Source organism: Parastagonospora nodorum (assembly GCF_000146915.1).
Source record: "Parastagonospora nodorum SN15 chromosome Unknown scaffold_12, whole genome shotgun sequence".
NCBI classification, from domain to species: Eukaryota; Fungi; Ascomycota; class Dothideomycetes; order Pleosporales; family Phaeosphaeriaceae; genus Parastagonospora; species Parastagonospora nodorum.
In genome coordinates this window covers 264,557-292,102 of record NW_001884560.1, presented here as the reverse complement: position 1 = coordinate 292,102, position 27,546 = coordinate 264,557, and the positions used below count along the sequence as shown (strand labels likewise).

General features: G+C 50.8%; 13 protein-coding genes across 13 annotated transcripts; 7 read left to right on the top strand and 6 right to left on the bottom strand.

The window, feature by feature from the left end:
- Positions 1–62: 62 nt before the first annotated feature.
- SNOG_08019 (hypothetical protein) lies at positions 63–1,307 on the bottom strand (the record flags this gene model as incomplete). Its single annotated transcript, XM_001798294.1, has 1 exon — positions 63–1,307. The coding sequence occupies one exon, from the start codon at positions 1,305–1,307 to the stop codon at positions 63–65; it is 1,245 nt and encodes a 414-aa protein (XP_001798346.1).
- A 739-nt stretch (positions 1,308–2,046) lies between these two features.
- On the top strand, positions 2,047–2,969 carry SNOG_08018 (hypothetical protein; the record flags this gene model as incomplete). Its single annotated transcript, XM_001798293.1, has 2 exons — positions 2,047–2,098; positions 2,164–2,969. The coding sequence occupies 2 exons, from the start codon at positions 2,047–2,049 to the stop codon at positions 2,967–2,969; spliced, it is 858 nt and encodes a 285-aa protein (XP_001798345.1).
- A 674-nt stretch (positions 2,970–3,643) lies between these two features.
- Positions 3,644–4,871, bottom strand: SNOG_08017 (hypothetical protein; the record flags this gene model as incomplete). Its single annotated transcript, XM_001798292.1, has 3 exons — positions 3,644–4,020; positions 4,088–4,644; positions 4,717–4,871. 3 exons carry the CDS (start codon positions 4,869–4,871, stop codon positions 3,644–3,646), a joined length of 1,089 nt encoding a protein of 362 aa, XP_001798344.1.
- A 447-nt stretch (positions 4,872–5,318) lies between these two features.
- Positions 5,319–6,253, top strand: SNOG_08016 (hypothetical protein; the record flags this gene model as incomplete). Its single annotated transcript, XM_001798291.1, has 2 exons — positions 5,319–5,345; positions 5,423–6,253. 2 exons carry the CDS (start codon positions 5,319–5,321, stop codon positions 6,251–6,253), a joined length of 858 nt encoding a protein of 285 aa, XP_001798343.1.
- A 212-nt stretch (positions 6,254–6,465) lies between these two features.
- SNOG_08015 (hypothetical protein) lies at positions 6,466–7,198 on the bottom strand (the record flags this gene model as incomplete). The annotated part of the gene is made up of 2 exons (XM_001798290.1): positions 6,466–7,008; positions 7,151–7,198. The coding sequence occupies 2 exons, from the start codon at positions 7,196–7,198 to the stop codon at positions 6,466–6,468; spliced, it is 591 nt and encodes a 196-aa protein (XP_001798342.1).
- Positions 7,199–8,176: 978 nt separating this feature from the next.
- Positions 8,177–9,781, bottom strand: SNOG_08014 (hypothetical protein; the record flags this gene model as incomplete). Its single annotated transcript, XM_001798289.1, has 3 exons — positions 8,177–9,428; positions 9,461–9,561; positions 9,605–9,781. The coding sequence occupies 3 exons, from the start codon at positions 9,779–9,781 to the stop codon at positions 8,177–8,179; spliced, it is 1,530 nt and encodes a 509-aa protein (XP_001798341.1).
- Positions 9,782–11,001: 1,220 nt separating this feature from the next.
- SNOG_08013 (hypothetical protein) lies at positions 11,002–11,904 on the top strand (the record flags this gene model as incomplete). The annotated part of the gene is made up of 1 exon (XM_001798288.1): positions 11,002–11,904. The coding sequence occupies one exon, from the start codon at positions 11,002–11,004 to the stop codon at positions 11,902–11,904; it is 903 nt and encodes a 300-aa protein (XP_001798340.1).
- A 1,978-nt stretch (positions 11,905–13,882) lies between these two features.
- On the bottom strand, positions 13,883–16,142 carry SNOG_08012 (hypothetical protein). The gene is made up of 2 exons (XM_001798287.1): positions 16,045–16,142; positions 13,883–15,974 (listed from the first exon to the last, which is right to left on the bottom strand). The coding sequence occupies exons 1-2, from the start codon at positions 16,107–16,109 to the stop codon at positions 13,988–13,990; spliced, it is 2,052 nt and encodes a 683-aa protein (XP_001798339.1). The 5' UTR covers positions 16,110–16,142; the 3' UTR covers positions 13,883–13,987.
- Positions 16,143–17,559: 1,417 nt separating this feature from the next.
- On the top strand, positions 17,560–18,866 carry SNOG_08011 (hypothetical protein; the record flags this gene model as incomplete). Its single annotated transcript, XM_001798286.1, has 3 exons — positions 17,560–17,575; positions 17,661–17,849; positions 17,902–18,866. The coding sequence occupies 3 exons, from the start codon at positions 17,560–17,562 to the stop codon at positions 18,864–18,866; spliced, it is 1,170 nt and encodes a 389-aa protein (XP_001798338.1).
- Positions 18,867–21,079: 2,213 nt separating this feature from the next.
- On the top strand, positions 21,080–22,560 carry SNOG_08010 (hypothetical protein; the record flags this gene model as incomplete). Its single annotated transcript, XM_001798285.1, has 4 exons — positions 21,080–21,407; positions 21,465–21,614; positions 21,668–22,169; positions 22,230–22,560. The coding sequence occupies 4 exons, from the start codon at positions 21,080–21,082 to the stop codon at positions 22,558–22,560; spliced, it is 1,311 nt and encodes a 436-aa protein (XP_001798337.1).
- Positions 22,561–22,956: 396 nt separating this feature from the next.
- SNOG_08009 (hypothetical protein) lies at positions 22,957–23,772 on the bottom strand (the record flags this gene model as incomplete). The annotated part of the gene is made up of 2 exons (XM_001798284.1): positions 22,957–23,612; positions 23,670–23,772. The coding sequence occupies 2 exons, from the start codon at positions 23,770–23,772 to the stop codon at positions 22,957–22,959; spliced, it is 759 nt and encodes a 252-aa protein (XP_001798336.1).
- An 877-nt stretch (positions 23,773–24,649) lies between these two features.
- SNOG_08008 (hypothetical protein) lies at positions 24,650–25,175 on the top strand (the record flags this gene model as incomplete). Its single annotated transcript, XM_001798283.1, has 2 exons — positions 24,650–24,863; positions 24,985–25,175. 2 exons carry the CDS (start codon positions 24,650–24,652, stop codon positions 25,173–25,175), a joined length of 405 nt encoding a protein of 134 aa, XP_001798335.1.
- Positions 25,176–25,735: 560 nt separating this feature from the next.
- SNOG_08007 (hypothetical protein) lies at positions 25,736–27,059 on the top strand (the record flags this gene model as incomplete). The annotated part of the gene is given in 5 exon segments (XM_001798282.1): positions 25,736–26,057; positions 26,102–26,288; positions 26,303–26,509; positions 26,559–26,706; positions 26,754–27,059. 5 exon segments carry the CDS (start codon positions 25,736–25,738, stop codon positions 27,057–27,059), a joined length of 1,170 nt encoding a protein of 389 aa, XP_001798334.1.
- Positions 27,060–27,546: the final 487 nt, after the last annotated feature.

Genomic DNA, 27,546 nt, shown 5'->3' with positions numbered 1-27,546 from the left:
TGGAGGCCACAACGCGTGGTGTCGGAGGAAGCGTATTAGTATTTGGTGCCCCAGCTCATACTTCAAAGGACACCACCTCTTGTATAAAACCAGCCTCTGATATCATCTTCTCCTTTCAAACAGATCATCATCATCTTCCCCAGTGTATCTATATCTTCTGGCATCGCATCCCTCAAAACTCCAGAGAAATCCAGCTCTTTTACAATGAAATGTCTCTGGTTGTTCCAAGTAACAGCATAGTCAAACGCGCTCTTCGCACTCCACAGCTGCGCAGAGATGGTCATTTTATATCCTAATGCGCGATCCTCGTTGCATGACTTGAGCTGGCCGCGCATGAGTTGACACATGGTGACGAAATGAAAAAGAGCGAGCACTGTGCGCCGTAGTGATTCACGGAATATGTAGGCAGCCCACGAAGCGCGTGCGACGGCACTCGGATAAAGTGATATCGAGCCGGTAGGGTCTTCTTGATAATCAGTAAGACTATGAAGCGCATAGGCGACCTCGTTCATGCATGACAGTAATGATTCAGCTTGGCTGTACAGGCTGATGTCCCCACCGAATACAAGCATACTTTGATACAGCATGAGGGCGTGCGCTCTTGCTAGCAGATCGACGGGTTGTTCTGGAATTGGGGAGCTGATGATCGCTTCTACATGCCTCTTGATGAAGTTGGCGATGAAGTCGTTGTTTATAGTGTTCTTGGCGATGTACAAGGCGCAAGCTGCATAGGCATCCTGAAGGACTTGAGGCATATGCTCCTGGTATAACATGGCATGCTGCCAAGGAGTGCCATTTTGTTCGACCATGGCTCTCGGGGCAAGTTTTAGTTGCTCGATCGGCCATTCGACGCGTGATTTTGCGAAGGGAGAAAGACACGAGACTGAAAAAGTATGCGGTTGATGATGAACAACTCGATTGAGAGCCAGGGACTGATCGTTGGGCGAAGTATATAGCATGTCTGATAATGACTCCAGAGATGCAACGGCGGTACCAAAGTCGAATTCAGCAATGTTAGTGTCGGTTGGTAAGCCGAAATCATCGGGTGCAGAGGCATGCTCAACATCTGCATCGATTGGAACAGACGGGACACCGTACTCGTTTCTGCCATATGCAGACTCATCCGAGATTGACGTAGATTGCACTATTTGTCCACGTGGCTGTGGATAGCTGCATGTTAGGCGCTGTTTCACACATCGCCTGCAGCTGGGATTGCCAAGGTCGCATTTGCGCTTTCCTTTGGCGCATTCGGAGCAAGACTTCTGTCTGCCCTGGGAGTTTGCCATTCGGTCCCGAGTGGGTGGCATCGTGTCCGCTTATTGCATCGTTCCAGTCGCCGTGAGATGGCTGATTGAGCGCAGTTTGAAGTCTACCCAGGTAGGAATCCCACGCGTCGTCCGTGGTGATCTCGCAGCCTCGATAGCCTCGCCAGTTTTCCACAAATTTGAGTCACGTATATAGTAATACGTATAGCTTCAAAGTGTTGTTTTGGTGGAGACCTGATGCCCCTGGCGAGAGTGAAGTGCAGTAGTGAAGCTTGACGTTGCAAGCCTCTGGGCGCTCACGAAGTTGGGGCTTGGCGCTGCGCTCCTGCATCTTCCGCACGAACTCCCTTTCCCATCATCATCAACATTAACATCATCGCGTTCGCGTTCTGGGGCTTTGCATCCTACCTCGATAAATCCGAGAGTCTCTTCAGCATGCTTGGAACAATCATGTCGTCCTAATCCCTTCGTGGCGGACCTGATATCTCTCCACCGCACAAAATGCGGAACTCCGCAAGAGGTAGCATCAGGCGTAAGCAGCATGGCTAGACGTGTTACATCAGAGCCAAAAACGGGCAATGAGCTTTGGTGAATGCACACCGATGCCTTTGTCGAGTCCGATATACGCATGTAGAGTATATACGAAGCGACACAGGAAACGTATAAGAGCGATTGTATGTTAAGGGAAGCCCACCGAGTAGATGCTTATCACTCCGCGACAGATTTTTAACCAGTCTACAATTATCTTTTACCTTAATCGAAAACCATTTATCTACAAGTCATGACTGACAAGATCATCCTCGTAACGCGGGCGACCGGTTCCCAAGGCAGAGGTACGTAGATCGCCCTCGGAAACGACACTCCCCCTGTAGCTTGGAGCTATACACAGTATCACCAGGTTTCAATTGCGTCTGCAAGGCTGAGTTTGTCGCTTCAGGCTATAAGATGAGCTGTCACATGCTGCGTCCCATCCGCCTTCTTAGACGTCCACTGACATTGCAACTCTTAGCTGCTATCGCTCATCTTGTGCGCTCTGGATGGAACATACGTGCTCTTGTGATCGATCCATCCAGTGATCGCGCTATCGTTCTCAAATCATTAGGGCCGCAGGTCGATTTGGTCCAGGGCACATGGAAAGACCCTTCAAGCATTGAGGCTGTCATGCGAGGCTGTCAAGCCCTGGTATTCATCCAACGCCCATCCTTTACTGATGACGCAGAGTTTCAAGAGGGTCACGTTATTCTGAACCTTGCTAAGGTCGCCGGAGTCCAACATGTTGTTTTCTCCAGCTCACTCGTGCTCAACAACCCGAATGCACAGGAGGACATTGGACACTTGTCCGCTGCGCCCGCCGCGTTGAACAAAGCGCCCGTAGAAGACCTCGTAAAAGCTTCTGGCATGAAATGGACGCTGCTGCGCCCTGGATACTTTATGACCAACCTGCTACCTCCGGTTGTCGACTACATTTTCCCGGAGATCAAAGCAGGCCAGATGAGCAACAGTTACGGTCCGGACTGCATCTTGACGCTCGTTGATCCAGATGATATTGGAGCTTTCGCTGCCGCAGCGTTCAACGATCCCGGAAAGTTCGACGGGAGAACGATTACCATTGTTGGAGAGAATGTTCGATTCGACGACATTGTGAAGGCATTCTCCAAAGCCACTGGCCGCGATATAGAGGCCATCTACCGAACAGAAGAATAGACAAAGAAGGAGATAGCAAACCCCTTGGTTTCAGGGAATGTTATGCGCATTGGATTGTAACGTTTGGTGGACATGGATGAGGTGCTAGGATGGGACGTACCGCTCACCACCTTCGAAGAATTCTTGAACAAGCACAGGCATGAGTTCAGTAAAGTGACATCTTCCGAGAGCAACTCATAAGTCGGAGTGTTCGCTGGTATGTACACGACAAGCACCAAATAGGCACTGAGCGACCGCCAGGCACTAGCATCATTCGTGGGCTTCTCTACAGTCGGGCGGTTCAATACCTCACATATTCCAACATTATGTATGACTTCAGTTAGAGTTTCATCATCAAGAAATTTACTATTGGGTCTTGAAGGCCATTTAGCCTGCTGTGACAGTCAAACGAACGCATACAGTGGACAGTGAACGCGGATTGTGGTAAGAAGTGCGACGTATATATTTCTCGATCGCTTTTTATTCTCCGAAGCTAATTGATCTCACGTTGCCTGACTTCGATAACATGTATTACTTTTTCTGAGACTCAATGGCGCAACTGGGGCATGATTGCATATCACCCGTGGTATTGAACCTATATGGAGGCGAGACCTTCTTGGAGTATCCTGTTCCGGAACATCGCTTCGCAATTCTTGATTACCATTTCCTCGGCCCTGGTGCCATACCGCATCTTCTCAAGTGTCCAAGTCGGTCCGGCGGGCATTCTGCCACCGACGGTAACGATACACCGCGGTAGCTGCAACGAAGATGGCGCCCAGCTTGAGAATCTGCGCAAAATCTGTGGCAAGCTCCTTGGCGATGCTCATCGTCGGTACTTCAGGCTTCACAAGAGCTACCTCGCTGTCGGGGTCTGTCTCGCTCCCAGCTTCTTCGCCCTCAGTCGATCCACTGCCCTTCCACCAGGTCCATACAGCGGTGCCGGCCCAAGCTAAAGCGGCTGAAAGTGTAGGAAGGGCGCCAAAAATGAAGATGCCATAACCGCCCATCATAGCGCTCTGGCATATCGCGAATACAGAGCCCGCAGCCACACTGCCGATGCCGGACTGAATCCCTGCTGCCGTGCTTGCTAAATTCATGTCAGTAAGACTCGCGATACCAGGCATTGGTGCCAGTCTTACCTGCAGCAATTCCAGCCGTCGTGAATCCCATGGCTCCGAGTATAGCTGGCGTACTGGCAAGGACCGCAATGAAGACGATGATCGCTGCCGTCTCTGCAGGGTGAGCTTTCATCCATGTCCCTACTTCCTTTGCGACCTCAATTACTCCGAGTTTCCGTAATTGGCTCACCGCATTCGCAACGGCATCGTGAGCTCGAGAAGCTAACAACTGCACCTTGTTGAGGACGGCCTGGAAGGCGACTTGGAATGGGTTTCTTAGATGCGCAAGTTGATTGATAGCACTTGACCGGGGAACTTCGTCTCGGGGATCCGGTAGGGTACAGCTGTCACCATCGATAGAGCTTGCATCGCTGGGAGCAGAGCTGTGCTCACTTGTTTCGGATTCGGCGGCATCAAATCCTTCGGGACGCTCTGCCTCAGACGATGAGAACAAATTGCCCATCTTGAATAGCGACCGCGGAGACTTCTGGATGGTCGATTTGCGCGTGGTGTTAGCGACTCGAACCTTCTGTTTCGGTGGCGCAGCCGCGGAGGTGGTGAAGATTAGCGACTGATCACTGTGAACGCTAGCCTGACTAAGCCACCCCAACACACCTCTAAGAGGTTACTTTGCGTTTTGTGTTACTCACTCATAAATGGAGTCTTCTACCGGACGGTAGGAGCTGAACATGTCGCAATGTCCATTGATGCGATCATCCTTATCAGCACGTTTTGTGGACTCCAGGACTTGAGTTTGCACCTCAATAGTCATGAACAATGACATTGCTTCGCATTCACCTCCCATTGTTATCACTGTGGGTCCATTGTTTCTTTGTCTCAATTCTTTCATTCACCCGGTATTGTTCTTCAGCAACTTGATGAAGGTACATCTCAAACAAGACCCCAGCCCGTAGACATGACCCAATATTCCACCTCTATCATTCGAAACAACCGCACGCATAATCGCTATAGTGACATTTTACAATGGCGCCAACACTTCGCAACCTCCCTTCAAGACAGAATCGGGGCGGGTCTTTGCGCCAGCAAGCCAAAAACAACGCCATCTCACACATCAGTCAAGGCTGGCCTCAGAAGGCGATCGGACGGCAAACACGAGGCCTAAGTCGCCCAAGGCTAGAGTGTTATCGCCGCGAGATGGTCAAGGCATATCTCCATTGCCCACGCATCCTCAATTGGATCAACACTCATCAAACATTGCGGTACCGATGCGCATATCATCACGACCGCCGTCATGTCCCAGCGCGCAGATGCCCAAGTTGTACGTTCAAAAAGCTTGCTGATGTGTATTGGGACAAAGAAAGCACCCAAGCAGACATCGACAACAAAGTCAACGAGCTCGATGAGGCTGCGTTTTGGGATAGGCTTCCATTTCCCTGGTGGTCAGGCACACACACTATGGAGGATCCCTCGCAATATGCTGAACATCTTGTCAACGCTTTCGTTGGTTCGAATGTCGCAGGTCCGAACTTGCAAGCATGGACGGATGAGGCGGATGCAATCTTCTTCTTGGACCTCGCCTATACAGATACCTGTGCAACAGATGGCTGCGGTCGTGTTACAACTCCAGCCATTGGTGCGAACTCCCTGTTCCAGATCTCCCTTCCGGAGACTGGCACTATTGACTTGGATCAGGCCATTAATGACACCATGAGCGACACTACTGAAAAGAACTGCGACAATTGCTCTCCAGCAGCAAGCGTCATGCATAATCGGGTTGCGCAAATTGAAGCTGCACCCCAAGTGCTCACCATGCAGCTAAGACTGCATCAAAACGTCCTTACAAAAAAGAAGGATAAGAAAGGAAAACCCATTGCTAGACTCTTCAAGGTCGACACTGTTGTCAATCTTCGGAAAACCCTCGACTTGACTCGCCATCAGACCAACAAGAGTGTGCCGCTCAAATATCGACTCCAGGCGGTGACAAGTCATTCTGGGACCACCCTAAACGCCGGACATTATATGGGTCAAGTGCGGACATCAAACCGCACCTACAAAACGAATGACCGTCGAGTGACGCAGACAGCGCCGTCTATCTTGACCGAGTGGCCGCAACAATGGCCCGGTAGAACCATGGATGATGTCAGGCGCAAGATCCCCGCGACAAGAAAGAGATCGGAGGAGTTTACTCCATATGTGTTAACATGGGTTATGACTTCGGGAAACTGAGTTTACTTAGGTGTCCTCTGATCTGATTTTGCAACACCTCCGTGAATCTACAATACGTTTTTTGATAGAACTATCATTAATGATGGTACCGCGAAGGACTTCCGGATAATAAAACATGCTCTGTATTTTCAAGCTACTTCAAGGCAGATCGCTGTACGCCTGCTGTATGTCCACTGTACAACCTTCCAGTGTTTATGTTTCCGTGCGGCCGCTTAGAGACTGGCATACGTTAGCTTGGCTTTCTCCTCTGCAATCAACTGATCGATTGCGTCGTCGAGTGACGAGCCTCTGATGAACTCGGACGGTTCATATTCTTCTCCGCCGCCGCTGTTCTCCGCAATGACGGTATCAGTCACTTTGAAATCATCCACGAGCACATCTCCGATTTCCTGATGTCCCGCCTTGATGTGCTCCTCGGTGTCCAATCTCGTGCTAGCCAACTTGTCCAGAAGCATCTGCCGCTCGTGATAAGTCCAGTCCGCAAGCATGCAAAACGCAAGCTTGGCCTGCTCGGTTTCCTCTCTTGCTTTCTTTGCCTGTTCTCGAGCCCTCATGAGTTCTTGTGCCAGCTTTACGCTGTGTTTCATCGCGCGTTCGTACTGCTCCATGCTGACGTAGCCCGACATGATTTGAGGTATAGCTTGATGAGGCAAGGTGTAGTACGGGAGAGCTGGGCGATTTGACAATTCGACTGTATCAGTGGAAGTGAAGCTCTGACCTTCCTGCGAGGATGCAGTGTCGCAATGTGGGATGTCCTGTGTAAGGAAAGGAAAGTCTTGAGGTATGGAGCCAGTGGTCGTGCCCTGACTCAATAGACCTGGCAAGATCCAAAGTGGCGTACGCTCAAAAAGGTATGTTAGATGTCTCTCTCGAGTTTTGCAAGGGCGTGAAACGTACATCTTCGGGCACATTTGGTGATGCGCACTCCATTGGATCGCCTGCCATTTTGCACTTTCCTCCAAAAGCTTGTGGTTTGTATCGTGGAGGTATCAAAAACACTGAAGCAAGTTGTGGATTTGCGAGCTCCGTGGTATACGCTAGTGCGTTTGCCAAACGTACGCTTGGATCAGGTGACTGGTCCTTCACTGCCCCGTCCCATGCCGTCCGACAACAATACTCAGCGATTAATGTGAATGAGATAGGCAGAATTGTCACAGCATCTGTATAGTTATGTAGCAGTCTCGCTGGCAATTTCAAAAATCGGGAGTAAAGATTTGACATTCACGTCGAATGTTAGCTGCTCGAGAATCCCAGCGATCACACTGTTGGTCTTACCACCAGCCAGCACATGAGCTACATGGATTGGTTACCTGAGGTAGGATATGAGTGACGATAGTTCAAATTCAAAGAATTAATTACACGTCTAGGAGTAACACAAGTGATATACGGTAAAGAAAACAACGGCTAAAAAGCAGCGAAGCTACCAAAGCAAAGGTATACAAGAATTGTATGCGTGATTTACACATGCAGTCTACGATGACACAGAGATACTTTTGATCAGCTAACAGAGCCTAATGACAATTAGATGACTTCTGAAAAAGGTAGACAGCTTCAGCTTCATGTACAAATCCAACGTCGTTCATTACGGCTTGTCGCTAGAATTTCTTGCATGCCAGATGTGGTTTGTCCAGTTGTCAACGCGACCAGTGCTACCTAACTTGACATGAATCCCGAACTGCCTATGCATTGTTTACCCTAGCCAGTTATCATCACAGTACAAAGCAAACAAGCGGCGGAAGTACATGACATGATCTAGACGACATGATCTAGACGACATGATCTAGACGACATGATCTAGATTTCTAGCTGCGAGCTTACAAAGCTCTCCCTGACTAATCTATGGGCATACATGACATTATGAATTCTCAAACGACGCTTCATACCAGCCCGAGGCACTGCAGATTCCCTCGCGCGCGAATTTTCTTAATCCCTCCAGCGCCCGTGGATATTCAACAAACTCAAAAGCCTCCCAGTGTAGTCAACAGGCTCACGATGGCAGCCATGGAATGGCAAATTGTATCGAGCAATTTCCTTATCAAGGTCGAACTTCTTCCCGCCTCTCATGTCAAGGTAGCTCGGTTCTGGCGCTAACTCCAGCCCTTCTGCCAAACCTTCGACGATGATTTCAAGCTGGCGGAGACTGCGCGGTATGCCACTGCCCTGGATAATGACCTGCAGGGGCAATGATATATTGGGATTTGTAACGGGATGTGCCGTCGATGCGGATGATTCTAAGGGTGGTGAGTCGTTTGGAAGAGGGAGTGTGGCGTGTTCCTCTTGGATTGAGAGTACCATACCGAAAGCTTCGTGCTTCTTCAAGGGCAGCTTCGTGCCTCGTTCAAAAGTAGGCTCTTCCGATGTCTTGAGTGAGCTGAAAGCGAGACGTACGACTTTCCGAGCAGTGGAAGTAAAAGCTTGAGTTCCACGGATGTCCAACGGCAGTGCAAAGTGCAAACTTGCTGCCGCGCCTTCTTTTGGTACTGCAGGTTGGTCATTTACTATGGCCAGTATTTTGGCATCCATAGCGGTCTCGTCCTCGTCGCAGTTAAAGATGAGAACGCGTTGGAGGTCCATGCCTTTCATCACGCAGTCTACCGTTGGGAACAGCATGACGTCCCCGGCATATTCAGTGTCCGGATCGACACCTGTGCTCGCAATACCCTTCTGAGCGCCTGTATTGTCAATGATACACTCTAGGTTCGGCGTGTAGGCGGCGTCAGACGACACACCTTTTGGGACAGTATGCTTTTGCGCTCCGGTACTCGTAGGGAAGCCGACTGCTTTCGGGGTCTCGAATGGCTCCACCTGAAGTGCGACGAGTGCAGCTTCTCGCTCTCGAGATAATGGGCATGCTAGAGGTGATTGCTCTGGTGGCACCCACTTGGTCTGTCGGCCGATGCCTAGCAGCCGATGCTCGAGAGGTTCCTCAGTTACTTCAACATAGCAGTCTTCATTGCTAGGGTCATCTAGATGTGTAAGAATCAAAAGCTGGTCTTCTTCATGTTCTTCTTCTTCTTCCTCGTTGTCCTCGTTCTGTCCTTCCCCGTTGTCCTCGTTCTGTCCTTCCCCGTTGTCCTCATCCTCTCCTTCTTCCTCGTCGTCTTCGTCACTCTTCTCATCATCCTTTTGCTTTTCCTCGTCCTCATCCTTCCGGACTGCCGCGGCTTCCATGGTCCTGCCCTTTTTCTTCGGGCGAGGTACGCGCACATAAAGTATACGCCGATCGAGCCGTCCGCCAGGCCGACTCCGTACAGCTCTGAGAGAATGAGAGCCTTCCTCCTCTGAATCTGGAGGTCTCTGTACTGGCGCTGGGATGGGGTCGTTCTTTACAGCCTTGGCTAGTAGGCACACTGAACTGCCGGCCTCCTCTTCGCCAAGATCTCGCTTGCGCTTGAACATGCTGCAGTCTTGGGCGATATTTGGGCTTCTCGGGTGTGTGAGCTCGTTGGTACTCAAGGGCTGCGCAGTGGGTAGGATATTCGATGGGATGCGGTTGAGAAGATATCGCGCGGTGTAGAAAGATTCCATTGTGGGCCGGTGCAGGCGCAATTGCACTTGTTGGGATTGAGAAGGCGAGGCGGCTGACGCAGAGGTGCAAGATTCCAGCAATGCTCATTTCTTCCCGCCATTCTACAGGCTGGCTGAGGCGCCTGCCCGCTCCACGGGTACCCGGCTCGTGAAAGTCGGCGCTGGGCGGGACAGATTGAGACTTCTGAATGCCTTCACATCTCATCTGGCCTTGCTGATCTTCATCAAAATCTCTGCAGGTCATTAGCGCGGATATATCAAACGTACATGGCCAGGTTTAGCAACAACTCGTAATCGAACGACGACAGGCTATCGTACAAGCTGCTGAACGAACAGTCTAGGAGCGCTCCTACATTAATTTGAGATCTGTTTATGTTGAACCCTTAAATCTTTCCTTCACTCTCTCCGTTTGCATCGCCCTGGGGACGTGTGTAGATTACCAATCCAAATAGCAGGTACGAACATGTTGGCATCGCAAGAAAAGGCACCTCTTGCCATATATGTACGCTGCATGGACACCTACGGAACTCTTTTTCAAGGATTCCTAGTTAGCCTCCATGTTCTATTGTGTTCACATAGCTTATTATCAGATACTTGAACACATCCAGGCAAGGCTATCATGTATAAGATCTCAAGGGAGACGCGTTAGATCTTACTTATATGACTTATTCTGTACTCACCTTTTGTTAATGCTCTACTGTGTTGTATGCATCTGCTGCTTGCAGCGTGATTTTACTTTTTCTTGAAATAATGAAACGACCAATTGCGAGCTCTGATCCTGAAGGCTGAAGTCGTACGCTGCAGTATTGAGGCCCATTCATGCTGTGTTTAATACACGTACGTCTCCCGGACGTGCCAGTATAGTCCGTGTTGTCACCGCGCCAGACACTCCATATGCTCCCGAATTTACTTTCCTTCCCACAGTCCAGCACAACGGTGCACCCAGGCTCAAGTCATGTCTGAGGAGCAACGTTCACTTTGTCTTCACTATTATCCCTTTCTCCGATAACCGGAGCTCTGATTTTTGCTCTTGCCGTGCGTTTGTTGTGTTGAGGGATTTGTTACGTCATCCAAGGTGAAGGAGGAAGCGACGGTGAGCACGAGTTTCCCTCACAACACGCTCTTGCCCTCACCATAAAAACTCTGCTTCGCCCCGCCACTTTCTCTTCTCTTACACCTCACTTTCCACTCCCAATTCTGCTACAAAACCTCGCTGCATCATGACCTCGACTCGCGCTGAGATGGCCCAGCGCCTGCTGGAGTACCTCGACGCCCAGGTACCCACGCAGCTACCGACAAAGCCGCTTGAAAAAGCCTTCGAGAACATGCGTCGTGCTGAGGCAGTTCCTGTCGCTGCGCTCCACAGCATCAACGAAGCCGACATGCGCCATCTCTGCGCCTACATCAAAGCCAATTTGCTCCAAGAAGCTGATCGAAGCCGGAACATCGTCGACAGCAAAGCCATTCCTGCGAAGCCGACAGCTACGCTTCCTTTGCCCTCCGTCAAACAGTGGCCGCTCCATCCTGTCACTTCAGCATCATCAGCGCCTACCCTACCACCGGCACCTTCCACGAAGCCGATTGCACCGGCTCCCGTACAGCAATCTCGTTTTTCTAAGCCAACTGCGCCTGTGTTCCATCTCGCAAAGCCGATGAAGGTGGCTCCAATGCTTCAACCTCGTCCAAGCTACACCAAGAACAACTGGACTGGCACTAGTCCTGCCGTAGACCGGGACACTCGAGATGCTCCTGGAAGGCGTCATGTCTTGGGAACCGTGCCGAGATTCACATCGCAGCTGCCTAGGGCTACCTGCTGGCCATCTGCGCTGCGAACCACGAAGATTTACAAGCCATTTCTCTCCTACGCGAAGGGCGACAATGGTGAGGTTGAGCCGTGGAGATATGGTTCGAACAACCTCAACAGCCTTGGACTATGCTTCACCACCTTCGCGACCAAGGCTTCTTGTCCTCATGGCGGCCAGTGCGACTGGCGTCATAGGGCGCTGTCCGAAGAGGAGCTGCAGTGGCTGAGAGACATTGGCAAGGGCTTGTACAGTAAGCACCTTGTCGGCTACCAGACGTTTGGTGTTGATGTGGTCGAAGACACTCAGTGGCCACACTGAGTATGCGAAGCCGATTTTTCGGGTCCCATTACACGGGAATACACTAGATACTGATAATCAAATTGTCCATGCAAGTACTTGAAAATTTTGACCTTCGTGTGATCCTGACCCCAAGCGAACGTCTTGGTCTGGCCTTTCAAATGAACGATCAGCACGAAAAGCAGGAGGTGCAGTCCAAAGTGATTGCGAAGGCGATGCGTTCAATAAAGCTCGACCATGTACATAGCAGAAATCAGAGAAGTTAGGTGTAAATCTGACTCAGCGTAAACATTCAGGCTCTAGCATCAGTTGCATCACTTCGATCTAGTTGGGCTTCATCATCAGCCGCGCAGTGTATGAATTAGCGTTAGATAAATATAAGCGCCATGAAATTGACCATGACGAGACTTCAAAGCGTCGTGACATTAGTGGCATGGATCAGAACGATGGTCGCGGTCGATACAGACGCCCGTCTGCACCCGGCAGTGACATCACAGATACCGTACATAGATGAGTAGGGTTATCAAACATATGAAGAATAAAGGACGGTAGATTGGGCACATTTATTTCGAGTGCGAGTGTAGATGTACCACGAGAATGAATTAAATACGAGCTACATCGACAAATTGACAGCCCCGTCTCTAGCCTTCCACCCGTCACCCGCAACATTCTACTCCTCGTTAAGCCATTTCATCGACTTCGTTATCGCCAACCAAAGCGCGATCTGCAGCGAGGCTCTGTTGGAACTCATGAGGCCCCGAAGTCGTAGCTGATAAACGGATAGCAAGTATTCGCAGCTGAAGCCAGTCACCCCGGAACGATCGCAAGGATCGCATGGAGTTAGTCTGGGCCTTAATCACCTCAGATCGCGCCACCATCTTCTTGCGTCGGTGATTTGTGCGGTGGAGCAGCTCCGGATATTCACACTACGAAGAGGTGGCTTTTGCCTGCAAGTTTGCCCTGTGCCGGAACTACCAAGGCCGCCGAGGTAAGCTGAGGTGAGCTTAATTCGTTGACAAGCCATGGGGAAAGAACTGTGCGGAGCTCAAGGCCGTCCTATGGTGATGAGACATCTTTTCATTCTTCATCTGTGCGGCTGAATGCCCGGAAAGAAGCACGACCCAGACTAGAGTCAACATCTCTTCATTCGCTCCCGACTCCTTCTCGGTTAACATAACCGAACTCCACACTGTTGAGCCTAGTCAGGTGGACTTTTCATCTGATTAACGCAGGAACGTCGGAAGACCTGCGTGGAGGTGGGGCGCTGGAGTTGCGAGTCAAGCACAGCTTTTGGGCACTACAAGCAAGAATAAGGTGGGTTATGTCGTTCAACCACGTTTTGAAAATTTTCATGTCCTTGCGATGGTCTCAAACTTTTTCCTGGCCATACCCTACAAGTGTCAACCTTGTCGGCGATGCGGCTCCCACCACGTGAAGACATTCTCCGTTGCAGCTGTTTAAAGTTCAGCTTTCAACCTTAATGAACCTGATGGCCTGACGATCTCCGAGACTAGCGTACTGGCAAGATTCCAGCACACGATGCGAGGTCACGAGTGTACTGGCACGGAAATTTTAGGCGGCACTGGGCGGGGCGCAGAAATTATAGTTGCGGAAGGACTCAGTCGAAGCGTTGGAAGACGAGTCAAATGGGGAAAGTTTAGCGTTCCCGAATTCGGCACATGCCATGCGGGTGGTGGCTCGCGCCTGACCATTCTGGGAACATGCTGTGAACACCTCACCCCTGAAGTTCGATCCAAGGTCATCCCAACAAACATGCAGTGCGACCCAACCCATCACGTGTCATCACCATGGGATTTCCGCATGCGACCAAGCAGCCAAGTATGTCTTTGCAGATGATCATGCAGAATCGAGGGGCGCGACACGAACGCGTGAGCATGGCAGCGCGTGCGCAGTGTCGTGCAAAACGCATCACCGGCACCTTACCCTGCAACGTGATAGGGAGGAGACACTGATGCGCCCAGTATTGGAAGATATTCATGAATAATAAACTAATGGATTAATGGATTCTATGCGCTGGCTAAAGGCGGTACGTACAGCAAAACGCTTGACAAGAAAAATCACACGCGCTCCTCAGAATCTACATCTACGCAGAAGATTTGGCAGCCTCGATGATGACGTCGGAAGCCTTCTCTGCCAACATGTACAGAGGCATGGCGATGTAGGTACCAGGAATCTTGGGGAAAGCAGAAGCATCGACAACACGGAGACCATCGATACCACGGACTTTGAAGTTGGTGTCAAGGACGGCCTTCGGGTCGTTATCGGCGCCAATGGGGCAAGTGCAGGACGCATGGTGACCCCAGGACTCGTACTTGGCAAAGGTCTTGAGCTGCTCGTCTGTCTTGACCTGCTTGCCGGGCCAGACCTCCGAAAACTTGCCGTCAAGTGGAATGAGGTCATTGAAGGCTTTGCGACCGTACTTCATTCCCTCGACCAGGGCCTTGAGGTCTTCCTCGCCACCAACGTCAAAGTTTCGCTTGCGGATATCGGGTACGTCCTGTGGGTTGGTGCTGCGCAGGGTGACGGTTCCGGCGTTGTTACGAGACTCGGCCTTGAGTACCAGCCATGTCCAGTGGTTTGAGCCGTCGGTGGCGTTCTGGAAGAAGTTGGGGTAGTAACCGTTGAAGTAAGCGGGCCAGCCAGCAACAAGAAGGTCTGCGTTACCGTTGGGCGAGTTGCTTGCCTTCTTGGTAATGGCGATGGCGACTCCGTTGGTGGCGTAGACACCCTTTCCGATTCCGAGGGGGAGGTTCTCCCACTTCTCCAGGCATGGGTCGTGGTCGCCCTCAAGGAAAGTGCAGCCGTTCAGAAGAGAGAGTTTGCTGGGTGCCTGGCCGATGACTGGAACCTCGTAGCGATCCTGGAGATTGGTACCGACACCTGGAAGATCCTTGACGACCTTGATGCCGAAGCTCTCAAGCTCCTGCTTCGGGCCGACACCGGATAGCTTCAAGAGCTGGGGAGTGTTGAAGGCACCGGCAGACAAGATGACTTCGCGGGTGGCTTTGACTGATCCCTTGTCGCCTTTGCTGGTCGCAGATCCGGACTGACGACGGGGATCGGCTCCATACAGAGACCTTCCAGTGAGGAAGTTGACACCGGTCGCTTTTGGCTTACCGCCGTCTACCTGGGCAAAATTGACGTTGGTGACAAGGGTGTTGAGCTGGATGTCGAGGTGGTACTTGCGGCTACCATCGCTGTTCCTCGCCTCCAAGACTTGGTGAAGCAAATCGACAGGTCCAGCGCGCTTGTATTCCGGGATCTTCATGGCCAGAGGAACTTGCCACAGACCTTCTTGCGAGTCGCGGTTCGGCGAGGGGTTGTTGATGTCGCGAAGCAGAACCTGACCGAGGCCAGTGACAGTAGTTAAAAGATTTGAGAGGAGGTTCTTGCCCATGCCTGAAGCAGCTGCCAGGACCAGAGAGATGACCTTGAGGTCTTGGACAATCAAGGTCAAGTCGGTGAGCGAAGTTTCGAGCCAGCCCGAGAAGCCATGGCCAACGATGCTGCTAGGGAGATAGCGGGATCTCTCAATGCGTTCGAAGTACTTTTGCATGTTCTTTGGCGCCCATGAAGCATCACCAGTGATACGTTGAATGTAGTCCCAGTCGCTGTTGAACGGCTTGATAGTAATCAAAGCGTTGTGGGCGGTGCAGCCGCCCATGGATCCGACACGAGGATAGAGAGTGCCCAAGGGTTTGGCGCCTGCTGGTGGCTTTGGACCTGTGTAACGGGAGCCATCGGGCAGTTCATATGTGAGCTTGGCATCCTTCGTCATCTCTGCTTCGTCGTCGAAGTGCTTGACAAAGTAGTCCCATCGCATCGGTTCATATTCGGCAGCGACAGAATGTAAAGCCGGTACATTGTACTGAGTAGTATTGGTCTGGTCGTCGCCAGCCTCAAGGAGGAGGACTTTGTAGCCAGCAATAGCCAGCTTGGCCGCAAGGGGAGCACCACCCGCACCAGAGCCAACGACAACGTATTCGTAGTCTTCGAGAGTGGTGATGGAGGTAGAATTGGTTGCACGCTTCACATTGGCGCCACGGTAAGGAGTGTGCTCTGCGCCATCGCTGTATACTATGTCAGCGAGTCATTCTCGGAAAGGCGGCTATCATTCACACATGGAGGGAAGCAACATACATGATGCGCGAGGCAGCCAAGGAGCTGAGCAAAGAGAGGACGGAAACAGCCTTGAGAACAAACATGTTGATGCGGATTAGAGTTTACCTAAGAAGGGCCGACCTTAGAAGTAGAATTATAACAAAAAGCGAACGAAGATATACACCGCGCAGGGGAGCGGAGAGGCGAGTATGAGGACCAAAGTATTGGCGCCCTGGCGACAGGACTTATACTGCAAGCACCTGCAGCATGGACATTGAGTTCGAAGGCTGCATTACGAGTCGTTAGCGGTGAGTGAGTTCGTGATTGAGATCATCGGACACACGCCTCTTTGGCGCGAAACATTTTTCAAAAGCGGTCATCCCTGCCCTGTAGACTTTGGCCCATCTTGCCCAAAGCTGATGTGGTGGTGTGCACCGTGCGCGAGTGGATCCAACGGCATGGTAGACGTCCCCGCACACCGCGTTGGACCCTTGTCAGATTTGACGAATTACAGACAGTGGAGTGGGCCACTCACGATCTTCCCTGGTCAAGAGATTAAGCGACGATCCTACGGGACCGTCTTTTAATCTAATGGTGAGGCTGGGCAGCCTGTGCCTCGAACGTGCAGGGAAACGGGCCGACCAACATGCAGGCCTCTATCGTGACAAGGCCCACTGAGAGTCGATGGGCAAAGGGTGCTTCGGGGCTTGAACTATCCGTACTACACTGTAGTCTGACTGTGTGAAGGCGCTGCCAAGTGCAATTGACGCACAGTTTAGGTGTGTTTTGACCTCTTTATTCCCGAGGTACCTGAGTCTTTCAGCGGCCCAGCCGCTGTCCGCATCCAATGCAGAGAACAGGTACCGATTCTTACCCTTGCAACTGCTCCACCTCCAACTTGGCATGTCCTCTGGATTAGGCGTACAGTTAGTCCCGCTTTACTGGTAACGTTCGCATTGCGGCAATGTCAAGAACGGACCATGCTCCGCAGCGGGTGGCTCGCCCAGGTCCACTTCTCAGAACCCTCTTGCTCAACGCTCCATAACTCGGTCTGACTGCCTCTCCTTACCGGAGGAACATCGGTCTATCTTCAGTCACTGCAAGCTCAGTATGAGGTCCTGTCGCTGAAGTATTCGACAACTGTGTGGACCATTACCAGCAAGGTTTGCTATTCATCTGAGACTTAGTACAAGACTTCGCTCGTTCGTTCTTCTTCACGTTCCTATACTGTGCTATCTTCTGTCAAAGCCTGCGCCACGCCACACTTACCTCAAGATGCTGAAAATTGTGCTGGCGCTTCTGGCAGCTTTTGCGGTGTCCGTCCAGGCGCAGAATCCGCTCCAGGCTTTGGCTGAACATATGCCCAAATGCTCAGTATGTCATTATCTCGCACCAAGAAATGCTAGATCTGAAGCTGACCAAATTACTTAGCTCGCTTGCTTCGTTCAAGAGCTTCCACTATCTACCTGCGCAACCAACCTTACTTCAGCCTGTTTATGTAGCAATAACGCCCTCAATCTTGCCGTTGCTGCCTGTTCCAAGCAAACATGTACCATGTACGAGCTTTTGCGTAAGTTTTCAACAAGTAATACACCTGCATTCACCCGCTTACGTAGCGATAGAGACAAAAAATGTAACTACCGCTGGTTGTGGAGCTCCTGTCCGCGTTCACGGCGGCGACTTCACTGCCATTGCAATCGCTGGCGCTGCGATAGCTGTGGCAGCTTTCCTCCTCCGGATGACGGCCAGTCTTGGGAAGCATGGCCGTCAGGTCTCGTGGGATGACGTTACGATGGCAGTCGTCGTTGCGCTTGCAATCCCTCCAGCTGTGTTTGCACCCTACTGTAAGACATGTCCCACCTTGAAAATTCTACAGTATAATTAACAGCTGTACAGTGGTCAAGAACGGCCTTGGGCGAGACATATGGACCTTGACGGATGTACAGATCACGAATGTATTATATTACTACTTCCTGGGAGAGATTTTCTACGTGGTGGCCCTCGGCATCTCCAAGATATCGATCCTCTTCCTCTACCTCCGTGTCTTCCCGGCCAAGAACTTCCGCATCCTGACTTACAGCGTCATGGGTTTATCAGCGGTCTATACCATTGTTTTCTTCATTGTGACCACCTGGCAGTGTCGGCCTTTGAGCCTCGCCTGGACACAATGGGATGGTCTTCACCCAGGAACATGCAACGACATCCATCTTCAAGGCTGGATCGCGGCCGCCATCAACATCTTTCTCGACATTGTCGTCATGGTGCTTCCTATGAAGCATCTCGCCGCACTGAATATGAGCTTGAAGAAGAAACTCATGGTCATGTCCATGTTTGGCGTCGGTATATTTGTCGTTGTGGTATCGGTGATCCGCCTGTATTCTCTGATCCACTTTGCCAACACCGAGAACATCACCTGGAACTACGTCGACGCTGGCATGTGGAGCTTGATCGAGATCGATGTCTCTATCATCTGCGGGTGCATGCCTGCTTTCCGACTATTGATTGCTAAGATGTGGCCAAAGATCAGGTCAACAATCGATGCAAGCAAAGGCACATCTTCAAAGCTATCAAGATTTGTCGAAACCAACAATTCTGTGACTGGAACCACCGATAAGTCCGCTCGGATCTCCGTCAGACCCAAGGGGAGGGACGAAGACGATTTCATCGCACTGAAGGACATCGATAACGACAGTGATAGGGCCATCTTGACGGAGCACAAGCATGGGGAGCGAACTTCTCACACCTGGATCACACAGACTCACACCGTGGAAATCAGTCGCGAGCCAGCATCCTCAAAAGAGCAGAGTGCTGATGATCGATCACAGGATTGGCCCATGGTGATAGGAAAAGAGCATGTCTAGAGGAGAGTCCGTCAATTTGTAGCGCGCATACCAAAAGCAGGTTTTTGGTCACAGTTTAGATACGGCAGCCCCAGGGTCTGGAGTTAGGCACATATTTAATATAATGATAATCGCTCGTTCACCGAACGTCATGAGCGTAACTGAATTTCTGCTTCACTATCGGGCTCGAACAAAGCTGTTGGAGACGCGCAACGTATACCCCAAGATGCTGAGGGCATCATGCAATGTCTTGCCGAGCCGCGTTGATTATCTTGGGGTACGAAACAACATGGGTCATCTTTGAGAGTCAAGAGAGGTGACGCCGGTGTCCTGTTGCATAAGTCTGCTGTATGCGGACTCTGGGAGACGCGCACAACTTTTGATGATACCCAAACGGTCCCGCCAAGTATCTGATGGTGAGCGACCCGCCAGGATCATCCCGAATGCAACATGCGCTTGATGATCATGAGGTAGGGGAGCTCAGTGTAGCATCCGCATGATCTTTCCCAAGCGAGGTCGTACCATACAAGTGGAAGATGGGCATATTGATGACTGAATAGGAACTCGTCTGATGGCACAATGCCGAGGTCAACAGAATGTACAGAAAAGTGTGTCAGTACAGAAAAGTGAGTCTCGAATTCCGGGTCCTAGCAACCAATTGGACTTGTACGTTGTTCGAAAACTTTAGACTGCGTAGTCCATACCCATCCCACTGGCGCTTCTAACTGCCTAGATTGATGTGAAAGGGACCTCGGGAGTGCCAGAGGGAAGTCTAGATTCTTACCCATCTTCCCGTGTGCTGTCACACTTTTGGAAAGATCGTCTTTTGCTCTCTCTTGGTACTTGTACGTCAGCTTGGATACCCCAGCTCAAGACATCGCTCGATGACTAGGGATGATGCTGCCACTATTGCCCGATAACACGTTACCACATGCCCGCTGGATTCTGCTGACTTTCGGCAATTTGCGCCTAGAAAGACAAGCACTGATTATGGCGATCTAAAAAGAGGGGCTCCCGTCGTCTGGCAGAATCCATGTAGGTAGCACCTGCACCTGTGGGGTGCGTCAAGAGATTTCGCCATTATCTCCTGGCGCTGAAGTTCACTTGAGCATGATTCAAGATGCCACCCGAGAATGGAACTCACGCGTCACTGTACTCCTTTTTGAGGCCAGGGGCCTCATCACGTTGTCAATGCTGAGATAACACGGGTGAGCAAGCCTGTCCCGGCAGCAAGTATCCATTGCCAAGCCGTGTTTGAGGACCCATAGGCCCTGTTACCGTGGGGAAAAGAAACACGAAAGCCGGTGGACCTATCTTGCGCCAAAGGAGTATCCCTTGCGTAGTATGGTGTCAGTTGCACCGACACCATTTTGGCACGGGAACCGACATCCGCCCCAGCTTAGAGCATATATGGATCGGAACAGTGCCTAATATGATCAGTACTAGATCCGGTAGTCTGAACGGGCCGTTGTCGGGCCATTTCCACGAGCGCATGTCGATCTACGAATTTCGACCATTTTAGACCCTGTCGACGGATATGTGTTTCAAGTTCCGCGAAAAGGAATCGCGAGCTGTGCCTCATTTCTTTTTGGGACGATCACTTCCATTTGTGTCTGCCTTCCAGAACCGTTTGAGCACGCATGGCCCGTGTGCACTTGTCAGCGCTTGCAGCGCTCTAGTCGATCTGATCAAGCATTCAAGTCATCTTCTGTGAAGCTTTGCAGAATATTAGAGGTTTGAGGTTTTTGCGACAGATTTTGGGTATGCGCATATGGTTTGATATGTCCAGGACAGCGTTAAATTAGAAGTCTTGAGATGAACTGCTAAGAGGAAACACGCAGTCCACATCTTCACATCGTCGAGTACACACGTGTAAGCTTGGACGTGGCATGAAACAAGAGCTGCTCTGTGCGTTCCCACGTTTTCTTCTGGGATTGCTCGATTGATGACGATTGGCAGTTTTTGGCCCTGCCGTGTTGACGAATGGTCCCGACACAGGGGGTTACCGAAGATACTCCACAAAATGAGCAGGACCTGGCTCCATTCGTTGCGGCTCGTTCACAGCTCACCGCTGACATGTTCCCAATCTCCTTTTACATGTCGATCTATTGGTCCAAACTTCAATGACAATTGACCAACTGCTATTTTGCTAGCTACAGGTACCAAAAGCTCACCTCATCTTTCGCAGTCCATCGACCTCGCCTGAGCAGCATTGTTGGCACTCAAACTTTGCGATGAAGCTCTCTTTCGCGGCCCTTGCTCTGTCATCGAGCAGTTTCCTCGTCAATGCTTTCCCTGCTCTGGACACTGGACACCTCGATGGCCTTACACCTGAGAGATTGAGTGCTGCTATTAGATCAGTTGATGAGTTCAAGGCTACAAAGAGGTTTCTCGTAGACGTCACCAAGCCTATCGAAATCACTGGTAGACACGCCTTCAAAGCGCCTGGCAGATTCGATCAACGTGGACCTTGTCCTGGCCTAAATGCGTTGGCGAACCATGGTTACATTTCTCGCGATGGCATTACCAGCTTCGCAGAAGTTGTGACAGCTGTAAATCAAGGTTTGTCTTGACATTCATTTACTACTAGTCAAACAAAGCTGACAATGTGTGATCCAGTGCTGGGCATGGGCATAGAGACTGCACTCATACTTGGTGCTATGGGTACTGTCTGGACAGGCAATCCACTTTCGTTGAACCCGGGTTTCTCGATCGGCGGCGCGGCCAATGGTCCCGACAACATCTTAGGAAATGTTCTTGGCCTCCTTGGTGTGTGGTATCTTGCGAACTACCTCAATGAACATTATGCTCATATCTCACAGGTGATCTTCGTGGCCTTCAAGGTTCGCACAACTGGATCGAAGCCGATTCTTCGCTCACGCGCAATGACCTCTACGTCACTGGAAATGCATGGACTATGAACACGACGCTGTTCTGGGACTTTCACGACCGTGCTGACGAAAACGGTGTTCTTTCAATGGACCTGTTGGCGGACCAAGCTGCCCGCCGTTGGAACGACAGCGTTTCGACGAACCCAGCGTTCTGGTATGGCCCCGTTACTGGCATGGTTGCCCGCAACGCCGCTATGTTTTTCCTTGGGCGTTTATTGTCAAATCATACTGCCGAGCACCCTGAGGGTATCCTCACCCAGGATATCTTTAGGAAGTTCTTCGCGGTTTACGAAACTGGAGATGGCAAGTTTGAGTATCGTGAGGGTCACGAGACTATTCCTGCCAACTGGTATCGCAAGCCAGTAGAATATGGCCTCGTACCTCTGAATTTGGACATCGTTAGCTGGATCATGAAGCATCCTGTTCTTGGCAGGTAAGTTCTAGCTCTATGCATAACCCGACAGGCTGATCATACATACTAACACCAATGCAGCATCGGCGGCAACACTGGCACTGTCAACTCCTTTTCCGGTCTTGACATGCACAACATCACTGGCGGCGTGCTGAACTCAGTATCTCTTCTTGAGAACAACAACCTCTTATGCTTCGTATTCGAGGTACTCAAAACCTTCCTCCCCAACTCGCTCTCTCCGCTATTGAAGACTCTGGAAGTCCCGATCAATTTGATAACGGACACTCTGGCAGCGCCTATCTTGAGTCTAGCATGCCCAGCCTGGAAAGACATGACAGCTGGTGGTGAACCACTGTGGGATGCTATTCAGCACTCGTTCGAGGGGGCGAGCAAGGCAGGATCTGGTCTGTGAAGTTTCCACATTCAACCGCAGAGGGAGCGCAATCGTCGAAGGAACTCAATTGTTTACATTTAATTAATTACAACCATATTTCACAGAGCACACCCTGGTGGTGCATGACTCACCTCAAATCAGTCAGAAGTCAATGTGATCAAGAACAGGGAACCTTGGATGTCCCTTTTCATATACCAAGCTTGATCGTGTCTAATGGCATAGTGAAGTCAGTCATGAAATATACCGGATACCGCAATGAACGGCTCATTAGGGCTAGAACGGAGCCATCTCGTGATCTAGGGCAAACACCAGCTTGATACCCGTGATGTAAGTAGGGGTCAATAGTGTCACCTCTCAGGCACCTCGCATGACGTCTATGTTAGAGAGTATGTCTAGGAAAGTGGTTGCGGACATCTACCGACACAAGGGCCTATGGGTCATGTCACCAGGAACATCCTCGTCAGGAGCAACGTCTCCGTCCGGTGGCAAATCAGTACCCCAGGCGCTTTCGAACGTCCACTCGATTTCCACTCCCGCTCTTTTCGCCTTTGAGTATCCGACTTGATTTGACCAACCATTTTCGTCCTTGATCTCCGAATGATTCAGTGCGCCTTTCCTCAAACCTTGACCGATTTTTTCCCACGTTAAAACCTGTGAATTACGAGCCCGACTGCCCTGTTCCTCAATCTCCTCGAGGGTGCGGTGATAGTTCTTCACTGACCGAGTTGCCTCTGTACGCCAGGATGAACTGATGAACGTTCCCATGCGAGGTGAAATCTGAGGCCGTAGATGTGCACATGTTGATCCACAGTTCGCCGAGGGGTCGTTATTGGCAGAGCAAAGGAAGCATACTTCTCTGCCGCACTCTTTTAATCGTAGAAAGTGTTCACGGATTTCGATGCTCGACTTGATATCCTGGGTCAGAATCTCTTTTATGGTGTTGATACGAATGGTCCGCTTTGAGTTGGGCGCTGTCCATGCTGACGATACCGGTTGTGCTGGAGGTGCTGGCAATGCTGACTCTTCGGTAGTTTCAATTGGTGGGTAAAGATCCAACCATGTCCGGCTTACTGATCCAGTGTTAGCTGGAATGATACGACGTTCATGGGAACGCTTCTCGAACATACTGTGTGTTGAAAGCAGAGTTGCCGATAAATCTTCGACGGAACTTTCTAGCTTAGAAGCAGTAGTGTATGGCTGCAATGGTGCGCTAGCTAGTCCTGCAGACATTGTGTGGTGATGACTTGTGAGGTGACCTTTCGACTTTTCGAGAGAGAGTCCTGCACTGTATGGTGAAATGTAAGTAAATGTTTAGTCCCAGTACAATGCAAGTTGTATTCTCTCTTGAATTTTGAAGTATCGCGCATCTCCACATGACAAGCAAAAAAGTCCAAGCAAAAAATGAAAAGACAAGATATCGAAACAAGGAATTCAGAAATAAGATGGCGTCTCCAGCTTCCCGAGCTATTTCTACTTTTTTGCATGTCTTGCAGACCAAAACTTACATCGCCGCGGATATCACCTCAATATGTACAATAGTTGGACACATCGAAGCCTCCTCTGATGGTGTAATATTCGAAGACTCGGTTTCGACGTTGTAGATATCACGCTCTAACATCGCACGATCGTGTACTTTCTTAAGTCTCGATTACTCTGATTCTGAACTTTGAATCGGCATGGCTATTATCGGACGAATAGAACGGCGGTAGACTAGTGAAATACTCCATGGTACGATGCACAGAGCTATTTAGACCGAAGTTATGATGGTGGTAGACAGCAACCGAATGCTACCGCGCTTGATGGAGAACCTATACCAGACAAGATACGAGCAAATTTTGCCCACGGCTTGGGCTCATCCACTAGCCCATCTGAAGCCACACAATGGGCATGTCGCATCTCAAAGAACACAGAGTCTGACGATTTGCAGGCAGCGAAGGTTTCGTGGTTGCATTTTATTCCGGACGCGTAGCTGGAAAGTTGGTCGCGCTCCCGTGGTGTACCACGATTCCAAGACCGTCACCCCAACAACAGCGAACACGCACGTAGATGCCCGCAAACGAACTTCATAAGTACAGCGGCGTTTTCATGAAATCTAGCGAGACACATCATGCGCATCGTTCTTATTGCTGTTTGGATTCATGTCCTCAGTGTACTTGCTACGCCAACAACCATCTTGATGGGATACACTGACTATTTCCTCTTTGACGTGTCCTTGCAAGAATTTGTGCTCGCACATACAAGAGAGGAAGGAGCGGTCGCTGGGATAGATTGGTGGTGGGACGGATGCTGGGTGGCGCCAGATAAGCCTTTTGGCTTCGAATGTATGTGTTCATCCTCCGTCACTGTACACAATTTGACCAAGACAACAAGTTCTGAACTCGTGCATTCGTCACGATTTTGGCTACCGCAACTATACAAACCAAGGCCGCTGCAGATGAATAGACCGGAAGCACATTGACGACAATTTCGAGAAGGATTTGCACGCGCAGTGTGCGAAAAAGAAAGACGGTCTCAGGCGTGAAATTTGCGAAAGGACCGCTTCAGGATACTACCATGGGGTGCGTATCTTTGGTGGAGCCCGCTTCTGTGATCGTGAAGCTACCATCTCAATATTGTTTCCGAGCGAATCTTAGCGGAGGCCCTTGGAGTTGCTTATTCTTTGTCACTTGTAGCTTCGACACGTCGCATGGATGCCCATCAAACCCTTCTAGAAGCAGTCAGCGTGCTTACCAGGGGTCACGCTGCACTCCAGCTTTTGTCAAGGTCTGCAACCCCACAACACCCTTCGTATCCATCGCGTCGATCGTGGTGTTCCAAATGCTCCCCACATGCCCCAAAGGTCAAGCAATCTGAAGACCTCCCCGGCTGGAGCGAACCGAGCCAATGAGGGTGCATTCACCCGAGCCCGCGATATTGATCAATAAATGCTCCGCAAATGCCGACGTTGCTCGGTAGTACGAGCACTACGCTTCTGGTATGAAGGCAATATGAACACTACGGGGTGTGGTACTTGTGGTGGAGCTGGCAGCAGTATCTCGAAAAGGTTGTCTGGATCACGCTGACCCGAGGTGGAGAGTATGAAAGCAACAAAGACGGCTTCTCACACCGTATTTTTGCTTTGTGCAAGACTCACTCACTTTTGCCCCGGTGGTATTGTCTCTACACGTACTCGTATACTGTTTCGAAAGTCCTTATGATCCTTCCAACTCTTCTTCTCGCAGGCCTTGCGCAGGCTCTGCCACCAAAAGCAGAACCAGCTCACTATCTGGAGTCTCGTCAGTTTGGTGGTAGCGGCTTCACCATGTTGCGATTCGGCTGTGCTCAAGCCGTCATCGACCGTATCGACCCTTTGGTCAACCCCGGCCAGGCTCCGTCGCCGCACATGCACCAAGTCGTCGGCGGCAACGCATTCAATATCTCGATGGCGTCTACAGATGTTTCTAAGCTTGCCTCGTGCACCACGTGTGGCTACTCTGAGGATGTAGGTCACTGGATGCTGCAGTTTCTCGGACCTTGTAATACTAACCGCTTTCACTGTAGTTGAGCAATTACTGGACAGCGAATGTGTACTTCAAGGCTCGCAACGGAACTTACAAGCGTGTTCCCCAGATTCCCAATCGAGATCTCTTTAACGACAAGTACACCGGAAAGACCACAGGTGGCTTTGTGGTATATTATGTCTCGCCAGGCAAGGGAAAGACGACAGCCTTCAAGCCTGTATGTATTCGACCAGACGGTGCAGCACGGTAGACTGACACAGATTTGATCAGGGATTCCGTATGCTCGTTGGAGACGCCACCAACCGTGTGAGCAAGAACAGGAAAACACAGAGCTGCTTCCGTTGCTACAGCTCCGACAACTTTGGAGGAGATAACGCTGCTCCTTGTGCCGATGCCAAGCTCGACACTGAGGGCTTCCCAAAGAACGCATGTCCAGGTGGCATACGCTCCAACATCCTGTACCCAACGTAGGTTACTGCGAATGTATTGGCAGATACACCACTGACATCTTCGCAGCTGCTGGGATGGCGTCAACCTCGACTCGCCTGACCACAAGTCGCACGTCGCGTATCCCATCGAAGGGCCTGCCGGCTTCTCAGGAACTGGAATCGCTGGAAAGTGTCCATCTACTCACCCGGTCACTATCCCACAAGTCATGCTTGAGGTGAGTTTCTTCCCACGACACTCCACGGGTTGCACTAACAGCTGCAGGTTGTCTGGGACACCCGCAAGTTCAACAACAAGGCTGAATGGCCTGCCGATGGCTCGCAGCCCTTCTACCTCAGCATGGGAGACAACACTGGATACGGTCAGCACGGAGACTACGTGTTTGGGTGGAAGGATGACTCGCTCCAGAAGGCCATGGACGATGCCAAGGGCTGCATGGGTGCCAGCTGCGGTAGCTTGAAGACCCAACAACCCGATTCTGGTAACAAGTGCTTGACCACGAACCGTGTCAAGGAAGATGCCGATGGCTGGATGAAGAGCCTCCCAGGTATGGAAGGAATGCCCATGTAAGGTGTCCGTTAGTTGCGCATTGTGCTCTTCGTCAAGCTCGGTGGCTACATCATAGATTTGTTCCTTGCAGTAGATGTTGTAGTGTTAGTTACGCCTCAAACCTTTTGCCTCCATACTCCTGATCATGCTCGTCTTGGGCTTCGCGTCGCGCGTCGCGCGTCGCGTGTCGCGTGATGCCTGGCCATGTCATGACTATGGTACACGAGAGTCGCCATAAAGGTCGTATATATCTCTACAAAGTTCCAACAATTACATGCTGTCTGTTGAAATGAGGTTTCTTTGAAGGTCATTGGAGCAGATAGTGTGTAGCAACATTCGAAGTTTTGTGCAAACCACACACGCGTCATAACACCTGGGCAGGATACGCTAGGACTCATTTGGTAAGGTTCAAAACGCGTATTATAACAAGACCGAGTCCTCCTCCTGGTACTCCTCTACAGTACAGCAAGACAAAACTCAAAAAAAGGAACCCTACCTTATGATGATA

Excerpts from the sequence above, each read along its gene's own strand:
- SNOG_08012 (XM_001798287.1), bottom strand. The coding sequence starts at position 16,109 with ATGTTTGTTCTCAAGGCTGTTTCCGTCCTCTCTTTGCTCAGCTCCTTG. Across the intron at positions 15,975-16,044 it reads TTGGCTGCCTCGCGCATCAT|CGATGGCGCAGAGCACACTC; the intron begins GTATGTTGCTTC and ends CATAGTATACAG.